The 18,557-nt window shown below is 34.7% G+C and overlaps 1 protein-coding gene across 1 annotated transcript; it reads right to left on the bottom strand.

Annotated features, from left to right (window-relative positions):
- Positions 1-367: 367 nt before the first annotated feature.
- On the bottom strand, positions 368-18,188 carry LOC128217611 (peroxisomal acyl-coenzyme A oxidase 1-like). The gene is made up of 15 exons (XM_052924869.1): positions 17,815-18,188; positions 15,860-16,022; positions 14,067-14,221; positions 13,571-13,678; positions 10,789-10,908; positions 9,576-9,691; positions 8,007-8,176; positions 7,553-7,715; positions 6,612-6,802; positions 5,962-6,126; positions 5,315-5,420; positions 4,691-4,843; positions 4,105-4,175; positions 2,810-2,945; positions 368-2,029 (listed from the first exon to the last, which is right to left on the bottom strand). The coding sequence occupies exons 1-15, from the start codon at positions 17,969-17,971 to the stop codon at positions 1,964-1,966; spliced, it is 2,040 nt and encodes a 679-aa protein (XP_052780829.1). The 5' UTR covers positions 17,972-18,188; the 3' UTR covers positions 368-1,963.
- Positions 18,189-18,557: the final 369 nt, after the last annotated feature.

Below are 18,557 nucleotides of genomic sequence, written 5' to 3' on the forward strand. Positions count from 1 at the left end.
AGCATGTATTATAGGGATCATGTGGTTCGGTCCAGTGGCAGTATCAAGCTATCTGTACAGGTAATGGTCCTCTTTGTCACACTGACTTGTCTGCTGTTTTACTTTTAAAAGCATTTCTTATCTAACCCTGACCAAACTTGCTAACAATAATTATGTGTATACCTCGACCAATTTCCATTTGATTTCTTATACCATATTTAACATACCTGCTTAAAAGGTGATGTGTCCACAAGTTATAGTTGTATTAGACTTCAACCTTTATTTTATTCCGTGGAATTTAAGATTGTTGTCAGGTTATTATCTGGATACCATACCAGGAAATATTTGTCATTGAACAAACTCAAGAGGAAATCTATAAGAAAGCACCGTCATTTTATCTTTTATTGGGAATAATAATCATCAACAGGAATAGATAACATGTTTGTCATATAAAAATCATAAAAAATAACATCATGAATGTCAAAGAGCCTGAGTGCAGTTTTTTTTTTTACCAAAACAATCATCAAGTTTCTCAAACATATTGTAAAAACAAATTACAAGTAAATAAATAAAAAAATACAAGTTGGATGAATTGAGTCATTACTTACAAGAAGTGAAATCAGTAAGGGTATCACAGGAGCAAGCATTTGATTGTTTTCATTTCTCTGACTTTGTTTTCAAGTTTGATACTAGCAGTAATTCTGATTACACAAGTATAAAGCAAACATAATTATCATGAGACAAAGATAATTTCACTTTACAACTAAGACCTTCAATGGTTCTGTATATCTTAATGAGTAAGCAATATAACACGTGTATTAAAAAACATATTAAATGGGAGTGATTGCCCTAACAAAAGGCTGGCTTAAAATTTGAAGCAAACTGGTTAACCAATTCTTAGATTTTTTATTATAATTAAGTAACAATCAATTTAATTTCATTTAATACGTTTTTTTTTAATATTTTATTTACACAGACATGGTCAAACCTAGAAAAAGTCTATAGGGAAATCACTATATTTTGCCTTTGTAAATATTTTCTCCTCAAAATAGAGGTACATTCTTTTATTTTTTCAATGATTTTATATGCCAGCCTTAGAAGATCATCATTTGTAGGTATGCCCAAAACAAAATAAAATAGCAAAAATGTGGGTATCGGAAGTAAAATATGTGATTTAAAAAATGGTCATTTGATTTCTGGAATACCGGTATTATAAAACATACCCATAGGGGAATAGATCTTGGAAGCTTTTTAAAGTGTTTTAAAAGAAACCTTTTGACTTGTTGAGATATCCTATATATATTTCTCATTATTGAACTTTTCAGTAAGTAAGATACAGACTTAGCTAAAATTAAATAACATTTGTTTGTTTTCTATGAAAGATCTGAGTTTAAACGGGTCAAATTCTAGTTTGACAGTAGCGGTTTTTGGGACATTTTCTAAAAATGACATCATTTTTTTTTTTGTTTAGTACTTGGATTTAAAAAAAATAATAGTTAATTTACGGATGGATTTTTCCATTTAAATAAATTGTTCATCAGAACCATGTTCTTGCTTGATGTTCGGTGATGTCTGACATACCTTGTTTGTTGGATATACACAACTTAGATAGAAAAAAATAAATGTGAAGCTTTTTCTGAACAAATGATACTTCACAAATACCTGATTGGTTTTCAACTGGCACTTGATGTATTTCTTTAAAACAAAGACAAAAGTTTGACAGTCCATGACTTCTATTCCCCTACAATTGCATATAATTTCAAAAGACTGTAGTCCTCCAATATTATTTTTTTATTTATATTTTTTTTTGCAGTCTTTCGTAAATCAGTAAAAACTTATCATCTCAAAAGAGGTAATAGTCTAGCACCCCACAATCAGCAAGATGTTGCGATGAAGGTCACACACTACGGTTGTATGACTCAGTCTATGAAAATCACCATTTTGAATAAGAACCTTCTCTATGATCACTATGACTGTAGAAACATCACAACTTTGACTGTTGACCTCCCTTCAACAGGCCTCGAAGATGCTTGTAGTAGCTCGGGTGAACCTGAAAACAGGAGTTCATCAGTGCTTATACTATTGGGAATTAAAATGAAGAATTGGTCAAACATCAGTATTTTGCAAAATTTATATAGAATATCAAGTGACTTGTGCGTTATCTCAGCTTAAAAAAAAGAGCAGTGGATAAGTTATATTCACTATATGATTTTCTGTGGTTAATAGGGATTTATCAGTGAAATAAAAATGATATTTCATTATTTCAAACAGTTAAAATATAAATTTGATCTTTTTCAGAGCTAGGACACAATTTCAATGACATCATTTCTGAAATGACTTTACATTTGCTTACAATTCAGCATGCATTCTGAAAAACTACATTTAACTGTCACTTTATATATCCATTTAAGGCATGAAAAAAAAGAAGAAAAAAAGGTTTTTACGGTGTAAGATTACAATATATTTCACAAACTGATAGTTATGCTACTAGTGAAATATATCTTTAGTGCTTACTATGTATATAGCAATTATACCTTCTTATAAACAATTATCCTCTATTTCATATTCAACTTTTTTACTAAGGGAGTGCTGACATCCCTTTCACAGAGACATTCAATTATTACTGTATGTAATGAAATGCAAACAAGCGTGAAAAAAATCCTGTGTAACTGATATTGAACTTATTGTGATAAATATTTAATGGAACTCAAAATTGGTTTAAGTCTTAAGCATATCAATGCTATTTCTGTAAAGTCTGTTCTAGAAATTATTCCTCATAACGAGTAAATAAACCTTACAAAAAACAGACTAGTTTTCCCAATGTTCTCACCTCGGTCCGGTTGTTAGGTTCGTATTTTGTTGACTCGTACAAGTGTTGGTACACGTTCCCGTCGAACATACCAAGGGCGGAGGCCACAGTCTCGTCATGCATGTCAAAAGCATCAACCAGGGATACAGCATTGGGCCTGAGGAAGGGAAATAAAGACATATAGTCTTCATAAGTATATAAACATGTCGATCCAAAAATTACAAAATCGTTATACATTCAAATATCTTAAAAATTTTAAACAATAACTAGAGATTGCATTTTTGAAAAGCCCTCCCAATTGTGTGATCGTAGCTAAGAACAATCAATGATGGACATGAAATTTGTACTTTCGACCTGGAGACGAACCATCAGTGACCTTGAAGTTTGGCCTATTCACCCATATTCAAAAGTGAACATTTCCTGCATAAGGTCATTATTTCAGTGATCCTAAATAGTTGTTCAACTGAAGGTCACTGTGACTTTGCCCTACTGACCTTAAAAATAATAGGGGCCATGTCCAACTTGCATACAAAGTATGAAGGTCCATAGGTTCAAACGTTTTTAAGTTTTGTGTGGAAACTATTTTCACCTTAAAGTCACCACTTACATATTTTTTTCCCCCTGAAGGTCATCCTGACCTTGACCTACAGATCTCAAAATCAATAGGGATCATAAAATAATCAAATACCAGATTATAAAGTTACTTGACCCTAATGATTTTCAGTTATTGAGCAGAAACTTTACCACTTTAAAGTGACCTTGACCTTTGTCCTTATAATCTCAAATCAATGTGGGTCATCTACTGGTCATGACCAACCTGCATACCAAGTATACAGTTCATGGGTTTAAGCATTCAATAGTTATCAATAGAAATAGAAGTGTGACGGACAGACAGACTGACTGACAGACAGGGCAAAAACAATCTGTCTCCCCATCATCATACTGTTATCTTCAAAGCTAAATTGGATTTTAAGTTCAAGAGGTAATCATTATCCGTTGTTTCAACAAATTCGTGATGGTTAAAACATCATAATTTCAAATCCACGTATCCACAACTTTTTAGCTTGTCTGTATTTTAAAGAAGAAATGCTGGGGTAGTGTGATAGCCTTGGTGCTGTAGCCAGTGTTGTCGTAGTTCTAAAACCTGGCAATGGTGTTCAAAGGAAACTTGGTAGACATGTTACGATACACGCATGATTTTACGGTCCATAACTCTTAATAATTGTAGAGTTATGCACCATGTTCGACTGAAAATAAATAGACGAGCGTCTGCATTCTCTCTGCAACACTCTTGTTTATATAAATTCTAACTAGACCTGAGAATGGTGAGGTAGTTGAGCTGTTCTTGTCTGATCCATTCTAACTGGTTAAGGCCAAGTGTCTCACTCTGAAAAATTATCATTATCATATACCGGTACAGTATGTTGGCAAACAAAATATCGTATTGAGTGAGGGTCAAGACTTAAACTTTGCTTTTAAATATAACTCATCAGAAATGTTATGATTATACGCTACAGATGTTAATAAGGTGGCGTTGTAGTCTCAAATTTAATAACTGCAGAGAAACATTTCTGAAACAAAGGTAAGAATATGAAACTGCATCAACTTATTAACTGTAATATAAATACTAGAAACTAGTGTAGTCTTGTATTATTTCAAACTAAAATTTAACAAATAAATAATGAAAGAGTATACCAGCAAGAACATTGACATTGTAAATCAGAGCATACACGGATAATAGGGATACCCATGAACACAATATTTTTTATTTCATTTTTATTTTATGTTAGTTCTCCTTATTTTAAAAGTTCTTATAAATTAATTGATTTTAATTTCAATAGATGGTATTAGTCTAAAATATGACTATTGCCTCAGTAAGGTTACACACAAACTATATCTGACCTCTAGGAAGTCGCCCGCCTCCTGGACAATGCCCCACAGTACAAAGAAGGTACACAACTCTGCCATGACTTGGCCCAGAGCTGGACTGCAGGTGGCCACCAAGTTATCTACCCTGGCTATGTACCAGTCTATAGTAGACAGGTGTAGATGGGCCTGAAAATACAGGTACATTTATGAATGATAGAGAGTGCTAGGGGTTATGACAGGTTGACATGAGCACTCATTTCTGGAGATCCCACAAGGGGATCTCTTTCAGAAAGAAAGGGATTTTGACATTAGCTGAGTGGATTTATAATGTGTCAATATTTCATACATGCTTTATTCCTGAGTCTTCCCAGTGGATTTTGCTTAGAAAACATGGCATGTTCTACTTTTATTTAAACTAGAAATTCTTTTGACTGTATCAAGCATACAAGTTGTAGAAAAAGCAATTTTTATATGCTTTCCTGCGATTAATAGAGATATTTCAGTGCAATAAAAATGATATCTCACTGTTTCAAACAGTGATTTCTCTGAAATGAGACATGTTGAAAATCTGGGCAACGCCATGTTTATGAGAATGTCTCACACCTTAAATGGAGTTTCTTATCCACAACTGAAATTTAGGGGAGCTAAAGGACCTACTTTTGCAGCACGTGTAAGTGCAACCATGTTGTTGTTGAAGACTGCCTCCTGGGGCTGGCCTGACTCCATGTCCATCTGCAGACGCTGAGCAACACCCATCACCACCCTGATGGGTAACAGTATAAAAGAAAGCACATGGAAGGGCCTCATAATGCACTCTCTCATCAACAAAACAAATTAATGGTTACCAGGCCTGAATCTAGACTCAGAAAAGCTAGTTTATGAAGGAACAAAAAATCATCTTTATGTAATTTCTTTTATAAATAAATATGTGAATGATAGTGAAGCATTCAAATATAATATAATTCAACCATCTAAACCATCTATGCTTAGCTAGACAGAAAGTTACAATGAAATGAAGATTTGCAATTATAAGTCTTGAGTCTGAACTCTGTTGGTCAATAGTCACTGCCCCTGGTTTCTACTATATACACTCATATAAGCTACCCAAGTATGGCATGATATACTGAATAGCATTAAGGAAATTACTGTGTTATCATAATTTAAGATCTAAATCAAAACAAGCTTAAGTAAGCCATAAATATCTGTCTCATTTCTTCATGAATTCACTTAATATTAAGTGAGTTTGCCGATAGTAAACAAATTTAAATTTAAGACCCAAAGGTAATAATAACTGAATAGTCTACCTGTGTGCTCTCTGCATGTATAGCTCACGTAGTTTGTTCAAGTTCCTGCAATCTGATTGGCTGTCAATGGGGCAGGTGTACGAGGACAGGTCACGGTTCATGTAGGCTGTCGACCCTCTTGTCTTCGTGCCAGACACAGCATTAGCCATCTGCTTCATAAGGTACCTAGAAAATCATGCTTTAAAATAATTCATTTGAATTCAAAGGAAATTTTGTATAGATTCTGAAATTAATTGATGATTAAATATTTTTTGATTTTTTCCACAAACTTAAAGACAATAGCTCAATGAAAAGAATAATTCCATGACCGTGGACTGAGTATTGCTTTCCATTTCTATATTTAGTTCTCCCTGTCAACTGTCTTATATACAAATCATGCAACTCCTTTAGATGACTTTCGATAAAGAATGTCCTTGTTTCCCCAGCACATTCATGTTTAGACCCATCTGAGAATGTTTCACCTAGATGAAAGACTTCCTTACACACTGTTGAGTTTTCATTCATGTACATCATTTTGCAAAGTTTTAGATTTACAATGTGATCAAATATTACCAGCAAAAATAAAACTTAAGCAAAATCAAATAAATATGCAGATGCAGTAATTGCCATTATCCAAATTTACATTTCTGTTATGTACTAAGAAGTTTAACCTAGCTGTCTGCAGGTAGAGTACAGTATTCTCCCCCTCAATGGTAACAAGGGCAAGAGAAGAGACCATGTTTTCTGCCACGCCGGAGACCTGCAGGTACCCGTGGCCCCCACATGACCTCCGACACGTCTCTACCATTCCTGTCGACATGTCAGTTAGAAACGCCTTCAGACCTGCGGACTGTGCATGCAGCTGGAAAAACCAGTTTGTACATATGCAATATACAGGGATATATACGAAATTGTAACCATTACAACCGTAGTAAATATTATGTAATTAGTTAAAAAAATTGCACAAAATACAATTTATAGATTCTGCACATACCATGCACAAAACCTTATTACCTTGACATCATAACTTTAAACATTTTCCCGAAAGCGGGTTCCAAAATAGACAAACAATTTCCTGGTGTTACAATTTTCGCAAGTTGTAAAGACTGCCATGAAAGATGCCATTAAAGATGAATGGAAATTATATAAAGTGTGAAAATCACTGTTTACACATGACCGCTATAACTTGATAAAGGCATTTGAGATGATAATTTTGAGAAGTCAATGATGAGAATTTAATTGTGTGAAATGTAAATGAGTAATAAACATATGGATAAACCCTATCATAACAGTTCAACATCGGAAACTCTGAAAACAATTTCTCCTTGTCCTTTTGCCTTGCAATATGGCAATTGAGAAAAAACAAATTGTCAAACACCAGAGCATTGTCATATTTCAATGTTGCTTGTTTAGAAAATGTGTTTTGGGGTAAAAATAAAGTTAGCTATTTATTCACTGTTTTGTTTTACTATTACATTTTCACTTTTCATATACCACAGGTGACAGCCTTTGAACATATGAGCGATTTCCACAACGTAAAACATAAACAACGCCGAAGTAAACAACCAGTATGACACGTTCAAATTTTCCATGATATATTTTAAAAATATACCTCAGCGAGCTGTGAGTTATTTCCCCTGAGGATCTCGGTGAAAGCACTCTGGTACCAGTCCATCATGGAGCTGGCAACAAAATGTACAGCATACGCGGCAGCCAGACATGGGAATACCTTCATTTGCTGGGTCTGGAAGTCTAACACCTGCTGTTCTGGTGTACTGAAAAAAACAGGATTTCAAAAATGATCAACAATAAGTATTTTCTATCAATTGTGTTATAATTTACATACATGCCAAAGCAGAAGAAATAGGAACCTTTAATTGAAACTCATTCATGCGTGAATGTCTAACAATCATTATTTAAAAATACCGACCAGGATACAGTTAATCTGTTTTAAATGATAAAATAATGTAAGACAGATTTATATATAGTCATACACTTACACCAAACATAACTATCAGATTATTGATTATAATTCATTGACATTAAATCCACAAGAATGCTCTTACCCTGGTTTCAGTGTAGTTTGTCTCCTGACAGCGCTGTAGCGTACAGATACAGTAGCCGCCTGTCTTAGTGTGTCTTTGGTCCACGAGATTATCTTGACTCGTACTAACACCATTGTTGCGTAGTTGGCCTTATTTCCCGACAGCTGGATGAATTTCCCGTCCCTTGTCACCTGGGGAGAAGTTTAAGCATTTGATAGAAGATTAAAAAAAAAAAAAAACGTGAAAAGCTTAAGAGCACTAACAAATTTAAAATGCAACCACCTCTGTGAATAATAGTATAAAGTAAATAATTGTTTTAGACACGAACATGCATCTCCCTCATATATCTACCCTCATGTTATCCCTCTGTATAAAATGAATACCTACCATATGGATTTAGCCATGAAATGCACGCCGTAGTTAAAACTGCATATCTCATAAGCATAAGTGATTAAAATGACTTTATCAGAATAAATCATCGAAATGATTTCATCAATATATGCACAGCATACAATTCATACCTCTTTATAATAATTTTGACTAAGTAAAGGCCAATAGCTCTGCTGTTTCGGGGCTTCAGCACAAACAGAAACCCAAGTGCACAACTTCACATTCATGTAAACTTTGCAGCTCTAGCTCAAATACTTTTGAAGATACAAAATTCACACATATTACCTAATAATAAGATTAACTAAGTTAAGGCCCATTACTCTGCTGTTACTGGAGTTCAGCACAGACAAAACCCCAGTCACACAACTTCACATGCAGATAACCGTTCCTGTACACTGGAGATACATGCAATACAAATTTGTGACAGACTGATTATAATATATCTAACTAGGTCAAGGCCCATAACTCTGTAGTGTCTGGGCTTTACCACAAACAGAACTTCAGGTGCACAACCTTACATGCTGATAAATTCGTGTAAACTTCCATGGCTGTAGCTCGAATACCTTTGAAATTAAAAAACCCAAAAAATACACACCCAAGTATAATAATTTTAACAAGGTAAATGCCAATTACTCCACCATTACTGGAGTTCAGTACAAACATAATCGGGCAATAAAAGATTGCATGCTGTACAGGCTATATTTTAACTAATTCAAGGGCCATAACTCTGTACTTATTTAGCGAAGCAACACACAAAACCTCATGTGCACAACTGCTGGTCAACATTCCTGTAAAACCTGAATCTAGCTCATGTTTTTGACAGATATGTAAGACACAAGATTATATACTTTCTATGCAATTTTTAAGTCATGGGCCAATACTCTGCACTTACTCAGTGAAATCACACACACACCCCATTGGGCAAAACATCATATGATGCTTTACATTTCTGTAAAGTTTCATTACTCTTGCTCATATAATTTTGGAGATAAGCAGGACACAAATTTGTGACGCACAGACAGACAGACTGACAGATAGTTAAGCATATCAAACGCTAAATATCTACTTCAGTAGAAGGAGACACATAAGTTGATTGGGAGTCACATTTACAATAACAATATTTTGCCAAGTGTACAATTTCTAACCACATTTCAGTTTGAACTGATATAATACAAAAATATATTAAAACATTAAACATACTCTGGCATTTTTCATCAGCATGTTCTCCCGTGGGACCCGGACATTGTTGAGGATGAGGAAACCATTGTCTATGTTGTTTGCTGCTAGCTTCGTTCCTATATCACCCAACTTCAATCCTGATGAAAGAATTAGTTTCTTTAAGATAAAGGTGAGAGGTTTGTAAATCTTGTTTAATAAAAATAAATAAGCGATGGTGAGTTAAGGATAACCAATAGTATATTGCCATGAAAAAGGCAAGAGCCACTCAAACACGTTCTTCATATTTTAGTTATATGGATTACTATTAAAGAACACATGTCTTCATGCCAGGAAAGTAAACAGCATTGTTAAGAACTTGTGTAAATGTTATTGTTATTAACTTTCAAATCTTTACTACTTTGAAAGTTTCATGACACATTTGTGATCCGCAGTGTTTATTTCAAGATTTCATAAACTTTGACAGCAGTTTTATTGAAATATATGAGTACATTATAAAAAAATTCACCTTTAAAGGGACTGTACACCAGATTGGCACCAAAAAAAGTTATTTTTGTAACGAATCTCAGAACAATTTTTTAATTAAATGTTTTACTCTTTGATATCATAATTGAATTTTTTTTACCAAAATGTAAAAAAAAATCTAGTCAGGGACCGGGTTCGAACCGGTGTCGCCAAAATTGCAGTCCAGTGTTGTATTCACTGAGCCACAAAGGCTTACCTTAAACAGTTGGAATATTTAAGCTATATACCTAACTTGGTAATATCACATGATAACATCGACTAGCCAATCACGCATAAGGAACAAATTCTACTTGGTAGACATACCTAGTAATCTTTTTAATGGAAAAACACGAAAAAACTGTGAAAAATAAATTAATTGTAAACTATGTGGTATCTAAGTTAGTAAGTTTCAATGCATTGTACACATCGATACCAAGTTTATGTCAGTTTTTGACAATTTTCTTCTTTCTTTTTTTCGCTTTTTCATCATACGGTGTACAGCCACTTTAAAAGTTAATGACAATTCTGAAAAATCAGCCCAGTGTTGAAAATCAACAAAAAGTTGCTTAAAAGTTTTCTCTGATGGTTTACTGGCTATGGTCAACATTAAGTTTTTACATAAAAATGATGAAAAATGACAATAACAACATCGACACTAATGAAAGAAAAATTTTCATTATATTTTCTTTTTCACATAAACAATTATATGCTAACATGCAGAATGTGTGTGTACCAGGCATGGGTGTATGATCATCTAGACTGCGTAGCTGGACCATGAAAGGATGCATGCCGTGGTTCTGACTGTCTATAACCAGTTGGGCCAGCACTATAGCATGCGTACAAGACTTTCCCACTGGAAAAGAGCACAATAGAGGACTGAGGCAAGAAAATATTGTGTGCAATGTGAACACTGAAGTATTAAGTAATTATACAGTCAAAACGTGTTCACTCGATATTGCTTGGCTCACTTTCCTCGTCGGCTCGAACTTGATGTAAAGGACCATTTCTTTACTCTATGTAAGCATTCCCACTTGGCCTGGTATTTGCTAGACTCAAAGTATTTTGAGAGTTCCAGCTACTTGTACAGGGTTCGACTGTAAATGTTTTTATGTAATCAAATACAAAAATTAAAACATATGAAAGTGAGATGTTAGTTAACACATGAAATGAATACAATAAATATAATGATAAGTAGAAAATAAGACAATTATATAAAGATTTTTTTTATTTCACCAGCAGCAGGGCTTGAACCCCGGGCCTCTAGGTCAGCAGATGGGGACCAAACCCATTTTACCATGGTAGAGAGAATTTGTCAACATTGAAACAAAATTGTCAACATTAAAATGTTTATTGTAATTGTTTTGGGATGTAATCAATGAACATATTTTTAAACAAAGCTTCCTTTGGTTTGTTTGCTATTAGTAGGCAGTAGGGTAATAAGAAGCTTACAATAATTCAACCAACTCTTTGTAAATAACTAAATATATTAACAACAAGAGCTGTCACAGTATGTGACGAATGCCCCCGAATGTGACATTGACCTACGAACAAGGTCAGTACATGAAAAGTTGATCTTGCCTTTACGTGTCAAATACATATGGCAAGTTATTTTAAATTGCCTCTGAACATAAAAAAATACCACCCATACTTGACAACCTACACTGTTATGTCCTTAAATTCAGAATTCCCTTGTGAATAAACACTTAGTGTATCTTTCACCTTAGAGGTAGGGATATGGGTCTTGCACACGACACGTTGTCTTCGTATGTGGAACACATGTAGCAAGTTATTTTAAAATCTGTTCATACAAGGGAAAGTAACAGCCCTGACACGACAACCTATACTCTATGTCCTTATATGCAGCACTCCATTGTGAATAAACACTAAGTGTGACCTTGACCTTTGAGGTAGGGACACGGGTCTTGCACCCGACACGTCGTCTTGGTATGTGGAACACATGTGTCAAGTTTTTTTTTAAATCTGTCCATACAAGGGAAAGTTACAGCCCGGACACGACAACCTATACTCTATGTCCTTATATGCAGCACTCCATTGTGAATAAACACTATGTGTGACCTTGACCTTTGAGGCAGGGACACGGGTCTTGCACACGACACGTCGTCTTGGTGTGTGGAACACATGTGGCAAGTTATTTTAAAATCTGTCCATACAAGAGAAAGTTACAGCCCGGACACGACAACCTATACTCTATGTCCTTATATGCAGCACTCCATTGTGAATAAACACTAAGTGTGACCTTGATCTTTGAGGTAGGGACACGGGTCTTGCAGGCGACATGTCGTCTTGGTATGTGGAACACATGTGGCAAGTTATTTTAAATTCTGTCCATACAAGGGAAAATTACAGCCCGGACACGACAACCTATACTCTATGTCCTTATATGCAGCACTCCATTGTAAATAAACTCTAAGTGTGACCTTGACCTTTGAGGTAGGGACACGGGTTTTGCACGCGACACGTCGTCTTGGTATGTGGAACACATTTGGCAAGTTATTTTAAAATCTGTCCATACAAAGGAAAGTTACAGCCCGGACACGACAACCTATACTCTATGTCCTTATATGCAGCACTCCATTGTAAATAAACACTAAGTGTGACCTCGACCTTTGAGGTAGGGACACGGGTCTTGCACGCGACACGTCGTCTTGGTATGTGGAACATATGTGGCAAGTTATTTTAAAATCTGTCCATACAAGAGAAAGTTACAGCCCGGACACGACAACCTATACTCTATGTCCTTATATGCAGCACTCCCTTGTGAATAAACACTAAGTGTGACCTTGACCTTTGAGGTAGGGACACGGGTCTTGCACGCGACACGTCGTCTTGGTATGTGGAACACATGTGGCAAGTTATTTTAAAATCTGTCCATACAAGGGAAAGTTACAGCCCGGACACGACAACCTGTACTCTATGTCCTTATATGCAGCACTCCATTGTGAATAAACACTAAGTGTGACCTTGACCTTTGAGGTAGGGACACGGGTCTTGCAGGTGACATGTCGTCTTGGTATGTGGAACACATGTGGCAAGTTATTTTAAAATCTGTCCATACAAGAGAAAGTTACAGCCCGGACACGACAACCTATACTCTATGTCCTTATATGTAGCACTCCATTGTGAATAAACACTAAGTGTGACCTTGACCTTTGAGGTAGGGACACGAGTCTTGCACGCCACACGTCGTCTTGGTATGTGGAACACATGTGGCAAGTTATTTTAAAATCTGTCCATACAAGGGAAAGTTACAGAGCCGGCCGGCCGGCCGGCCGGCCGGACGGACGGACGGACGGTGCAATTTTAATATGCCAACCTTCGGGGGCATAAAAATGCTTGCCATAACAAGCTGCTTTAAAAAATGAGCCAAATTCCTGTAAAGAGAAGCTGCAGACAAAAAAAAACTAGGGACTTGACCTTACCTATTCTCTTGAGTGGGGACAAATGATGTGGTCAAATATTAAATTCCATATCTATGTGTATTTAAAAACACCTACATCCGCCTGGCCACCACTTCATGGATGAGAGGCGCGGTGTGTTGATCATGAACTCATCTCTCTCTCTATCATATGTAGCTGTTGTCTCCAGACCAAGAAGGTTTGTACCTAGAATTCACACACAGAAAAACACAAAACTTATGATATGTATTTACAACTGAAGATTGTGCTATTTTAGTTAAACTTGATCTTGTGTTTTTAATATCATGTGTATATAAAGAGGAAAACAGAATATTTTTATCATAAGCAACATTCAGCATTGTACCAAAGGGTTTGAATATGACAGCTATGGAGAGGGGGCCTGCAACACAAGTATTAATGTCATTGTGAACATGTGTACAAGGTATTATGCAAACATATAATATGTCCTTGTTTTCCTGTTATAGTATAGCCAACATAAAAGTTTAGGCACACTGACAAGGATGCAGACAACTGCAACAAGGGTTTGACTGTAGTTCTTTGAAAACAAATAAGCTTATCAACCAGAATACCGTACCATGCCCCAGTTCGGTCTGAGCGTATGTGCCCACAATCTGGTAAGACTGGGCAAGGGGGAGCCATTTAGCCTTCTGCTCATCTGTGGCCAGACGCTCAATGCCAGGTATAAACATGGTGTGGTGTAGACTCAGGGCAAAGTCATAGTTCAGGATTCTGAAATGAGGCGATATCATGTTCAATGTTAGATGCATATATGTAGATTTATCCATACCTATATAATATATTAAATACAATGCACTGTCTGTTGATAATAAGAGATCATACAATCTCAACAGTTGTGCAACATGCATTATGATGTAGGGGACAAACTGCAGAAAATACTTTTCACCTGTATAAATATGACTTATTACAGTTGAGTTTTTACTTATGATTAAATTATCAATTTACATACTAGGATAACAAGTTCTATGTTAGTTTGCAGTTAAAATACTGTTTATCAACTTTGCCCTTTTAAATCATTCACTCTAGAGATGAAGTGGCCTATATAATATGCGATATCAGAGTTTTTGAACTGTTCTCATCTGATTTCAATACTCTGACATGAAAATTAACTTTCCAAAGTGCACAATGATAATAAAAAAGAGTATATCAGCAAATTAATTATATGCATATACAATTCCATTATCTAACTTTGATGAATAAAAAGTTACTGTAATGCAGTGTCTCTCCCAGGATTTAATTAAGGGATGTCAGGCTGAACGAGGTGGGCCTCTTCTCTTGTATTTCTAGTCTATTTCAGTCCCTGATGGTGCAAGTTAACGTATATTTCAAGATCTTTTATGGTCAAAAAGTAAGTATAAGTAAGTTGCCTCAAAATGATAAGAAAACACAATGAATGCAAAGTAAAATTTGTTTAATGACTTATAATAATAGCTTGAAAAGTTAAGAAATCCTAACATAATATAGACATATACATGTATACCAAGGACCTGAATCTAAAGCTTTTCATTTGAACATTTTGAAGTAACATCGACTCAGATGCTCATTCTTTCTATTTCTTATGTTTTTCTTAATTTCATATAAAAAAGAAAAAAAGAAAACTTAAATCAGTCATCACCCCAACCCTTAACAGCCTTTATGCAGGGAAAATTATGATCTGTTTCACAGTTTATTGCATAACTTTTATGACATTGCTTGTGCCTGGATTTAAGCATGTCAGACTTATTAAGGCATTAAGGAATTTTGGGGAAATACTGCTGTTATACATAATTTTACTGTACCCGTACATTTAGATAAAAAGAATAAATATACACAGCAGTGTTTATTATTATATATTGTATCAGTTTATTAAAAATATTGTTATCTAACATTCTTAGATGATTTTAAAAAAACATTAATACAGATAAAATTCCTATGATCAATTTTATTTCTATTATAAATGAAATATAAAGCATAATAACTATTTATAACTATTTATGCGAAATCAAGGGCATTAAACTATACTTAGCATACATGTATTAATTTACGTTCATGTAATCAAAACCTAGTTTTGCTGAGTCACCAACATATTCAATTAAATGTTCATAAAACATTTCGAAAAAAATTATTTTCAACTGTTTGCAAAATCAATGTCGTTATATTAATTGTTTACTTTATAGCTTGCATAATGTGTCTTTTAATGTCCATTATTCTTTATAACTTTCTTGAAGAATATTTAAACAAGATTTATTTTTTCTAATCAGCAATTATTACCGGTACCACTAGTGACTGCTCTTCTAGGGTGGAAGTTGATTTGATGGTGGGGTCTGGGGTCAACTGTTATAAAAATGATTAAATATTTTCTCAACAAACCGGTTAATGAGATCGAAGTCCTCTTCAGACCAGTTGTACTCTCTTCTCAGCTCAAACACTTTCACAGACTTTGCAACCGACGACTCATACTGCTCTGACTTGGACATAAATGGCCTCCTCTTGAAGGAAAACAGGTCAACATAGCTTGTGAAGAAGATATTCTCTACAGGAAAAACAACAAAAAGAACACTGCTTTAGAAACAAACAAAATTCAAATTTGTACGGTATATATGGGGTTTTGTGTGTGTTTTTTAACCTGCTTTATTCATAAATTCTCCTTTTCTTTGAAACCAGATTTCTGCCACCAAAATCCATCTAATGTGTATTGAGGTATACAGGGCATAAAAATATTTTAAAACATCATTCCTTTGACTACCGGTTACATATTATATGGCTTTTAAATAACACAATTCTATTGATTTTAGCTGGGAGTAAATTTAAGATAATGATGGGAAAGGCACTATACCACATGTGCTGTTTGTCATTGGCCCTGCCAGGCTCTCCTAGCATACGCATGCATCGGTAGATACTAGAACTGTAAATCAGGGTTCCCCCTGGGTTCTAAAAAGTTGTTGTCACTTTTACGCAGGGGGTTAAGCTTATGGGGTTTAAGCATTTTAAGAGCCTTAAATTGCATTTAATAAGCACATTGTCGTGCAGAACATAATATAATATTGTTGTACATGAAGCACAAGATATTAGCAAATTGTTCTTCTATTGACAAAATATATGGACAAGTAAATAAATTTAAAAAAATGAAAATAATGCAAAAAATGTGACATATACATCAATATGTTGATTTCAGTCTAATGCCTGCATACAATAGTGTCATATAATTAAAGAATACAATTATGAAATTATGAGAAAAAATTAAAATAAATGGAAACTTAAAGAAATATACATTATCAACTAAGGCCATACTGTCCTAATAAAATAGTGTCTACTCATTACTCGAGCCAACTTATTAGAAGCCTTATCAAATGGGATGTAGTTCTATTTATTTGTAAGCATACTCAATGACTTATGTTAATCTTTTTGACTCTTTTTATCCCCTAAAATACTGCATTTATAGCAATTACAAATTGCGACAAAACTGAAAGCAAATCTATTTTTAGCGCGTAAACGTCATTACGAAATTTGCATATCATGTGTCTTTCTGACAACCTAAAATTCTTTGATATGCATTTTTAAAATTAACAAGTTAATTACGCAACAACAAAGCTGTTGAGCTAAATCTTAAAATTGTTTGCTAATAAGAGACATAATAGTTAAAGGCTGTCATTATTAATCCGTGAAAGCAATAAAATGCCCCAGTAATTAGCAAGGTGTTGACTGGGCTGTGACTGCTTGCCCTAATTATCGGATTTGTTGTCGCACCAGCAGATCGCTTGATTTATGACAGTGACAAAATCGATTATCATACAGGCCGCATGGGCACTGCTTACGTCATTTTAAGAATTTTTTTTTTTTAAATCCTTGTCTCAATAAATTCGCCAAATTTGAAAAGTTGTTGCCACTTTTGTGATTTTGTCGCAAATGGCGACAATGGCGATCGCCAGCGGGAACCCTGTAAATGACTGATTATAAAACACACTTTTTTCCCTCAGAATTCGATCTTACAAACAGTAATAAGTTATTGATTTTTTTTTCTAAAGTTGATTTCAGGCCGAATTTGGCTCTTAAGAGAAATAAATGGGGAATAGACTAGTTTGTTTACATGTATTTAGAAAGGGATACAACTCACATCAATTCGATTGAGTTAAAACGGGTTAAAAAGGCAGTTGAAGATCGGGATACGGTGTTTCAAAGGTGTTGACATGATGAGAACAATGGCCTAGTCCTGACTAAACATCATTAAAAAAGCCTTGACGGCATTATAGAATAACTATAGATACTACATTTTGCATAAACTACGTCCAGGCAGTAGTCTTTTTATGAGTTTGTGAAAATCGTACCTAAATTCTTTCTTTTGATAGTATTTTCTTTTCCACCATCTAGAACATGGATAAGTTCCTCAATTTTGAACGTGCATGTTTCTCTTTCCTTTTGCAAATCGGGATTAACTTCATTTTTCCAATTGTCAAGAAATTCCGCTGTCAGTCTGGCCGCCATTTTGACTTTTGTCTATGGTCACGTGACGCATATATAGGGAGCAGACATTAGATTTGTAACAAACTCTGATGTTGTTGCCTCCCCTTACAATCCCTCGGAGCGTTGTTATACTATCTACCCGCGTTGGTTGCAGTCTTGTTTTAATAGTTTCATTGAGAACCAAAAGAAGAATCGAGCTTATTTCAGCTTATAAAGTCTAAGGAAACATGCAAGTTTACGCTAAAAGCAGCGTAAAGCACATATGGTATTGTAGACATGTATATATAACAAAAATGTGACAAAAAAAAGAAAAATGCACTTTAAGAATTAAATTAAATGTAGAATAAATACATGATTGAGCATGCTAAAAACTACAATGAGATTAGAGACAATGGGCCAACTAACTTCTAAGCATATTCTATAGCTTACACATTTACACATTTACAATACTATTTAGGCAAAACAACATTAATTCTAGAGCAATGTTAATGCAGTCTAAAAAGCAAATTTAAAATACATGATAATGAAGATGCATATAGCACAAAATGTTAACTATACAAATGCAACTGATATTATTATAACAGCTAACATAAAACATCCAGATAAA

The sequence above is a fragment of the Mya arenaria genome, chromosome 14, assembly GCF_026914265.1.
Source record: "Mya arenaria isolate MELC-2E11 chromosome 14, ASM2691426v1".
Taxonomy (NCBI): Eukaryota; Metazoa; Mollusca; class Bivalvia; order Myida; family Myidae; genus Mya; species Mya arenaria.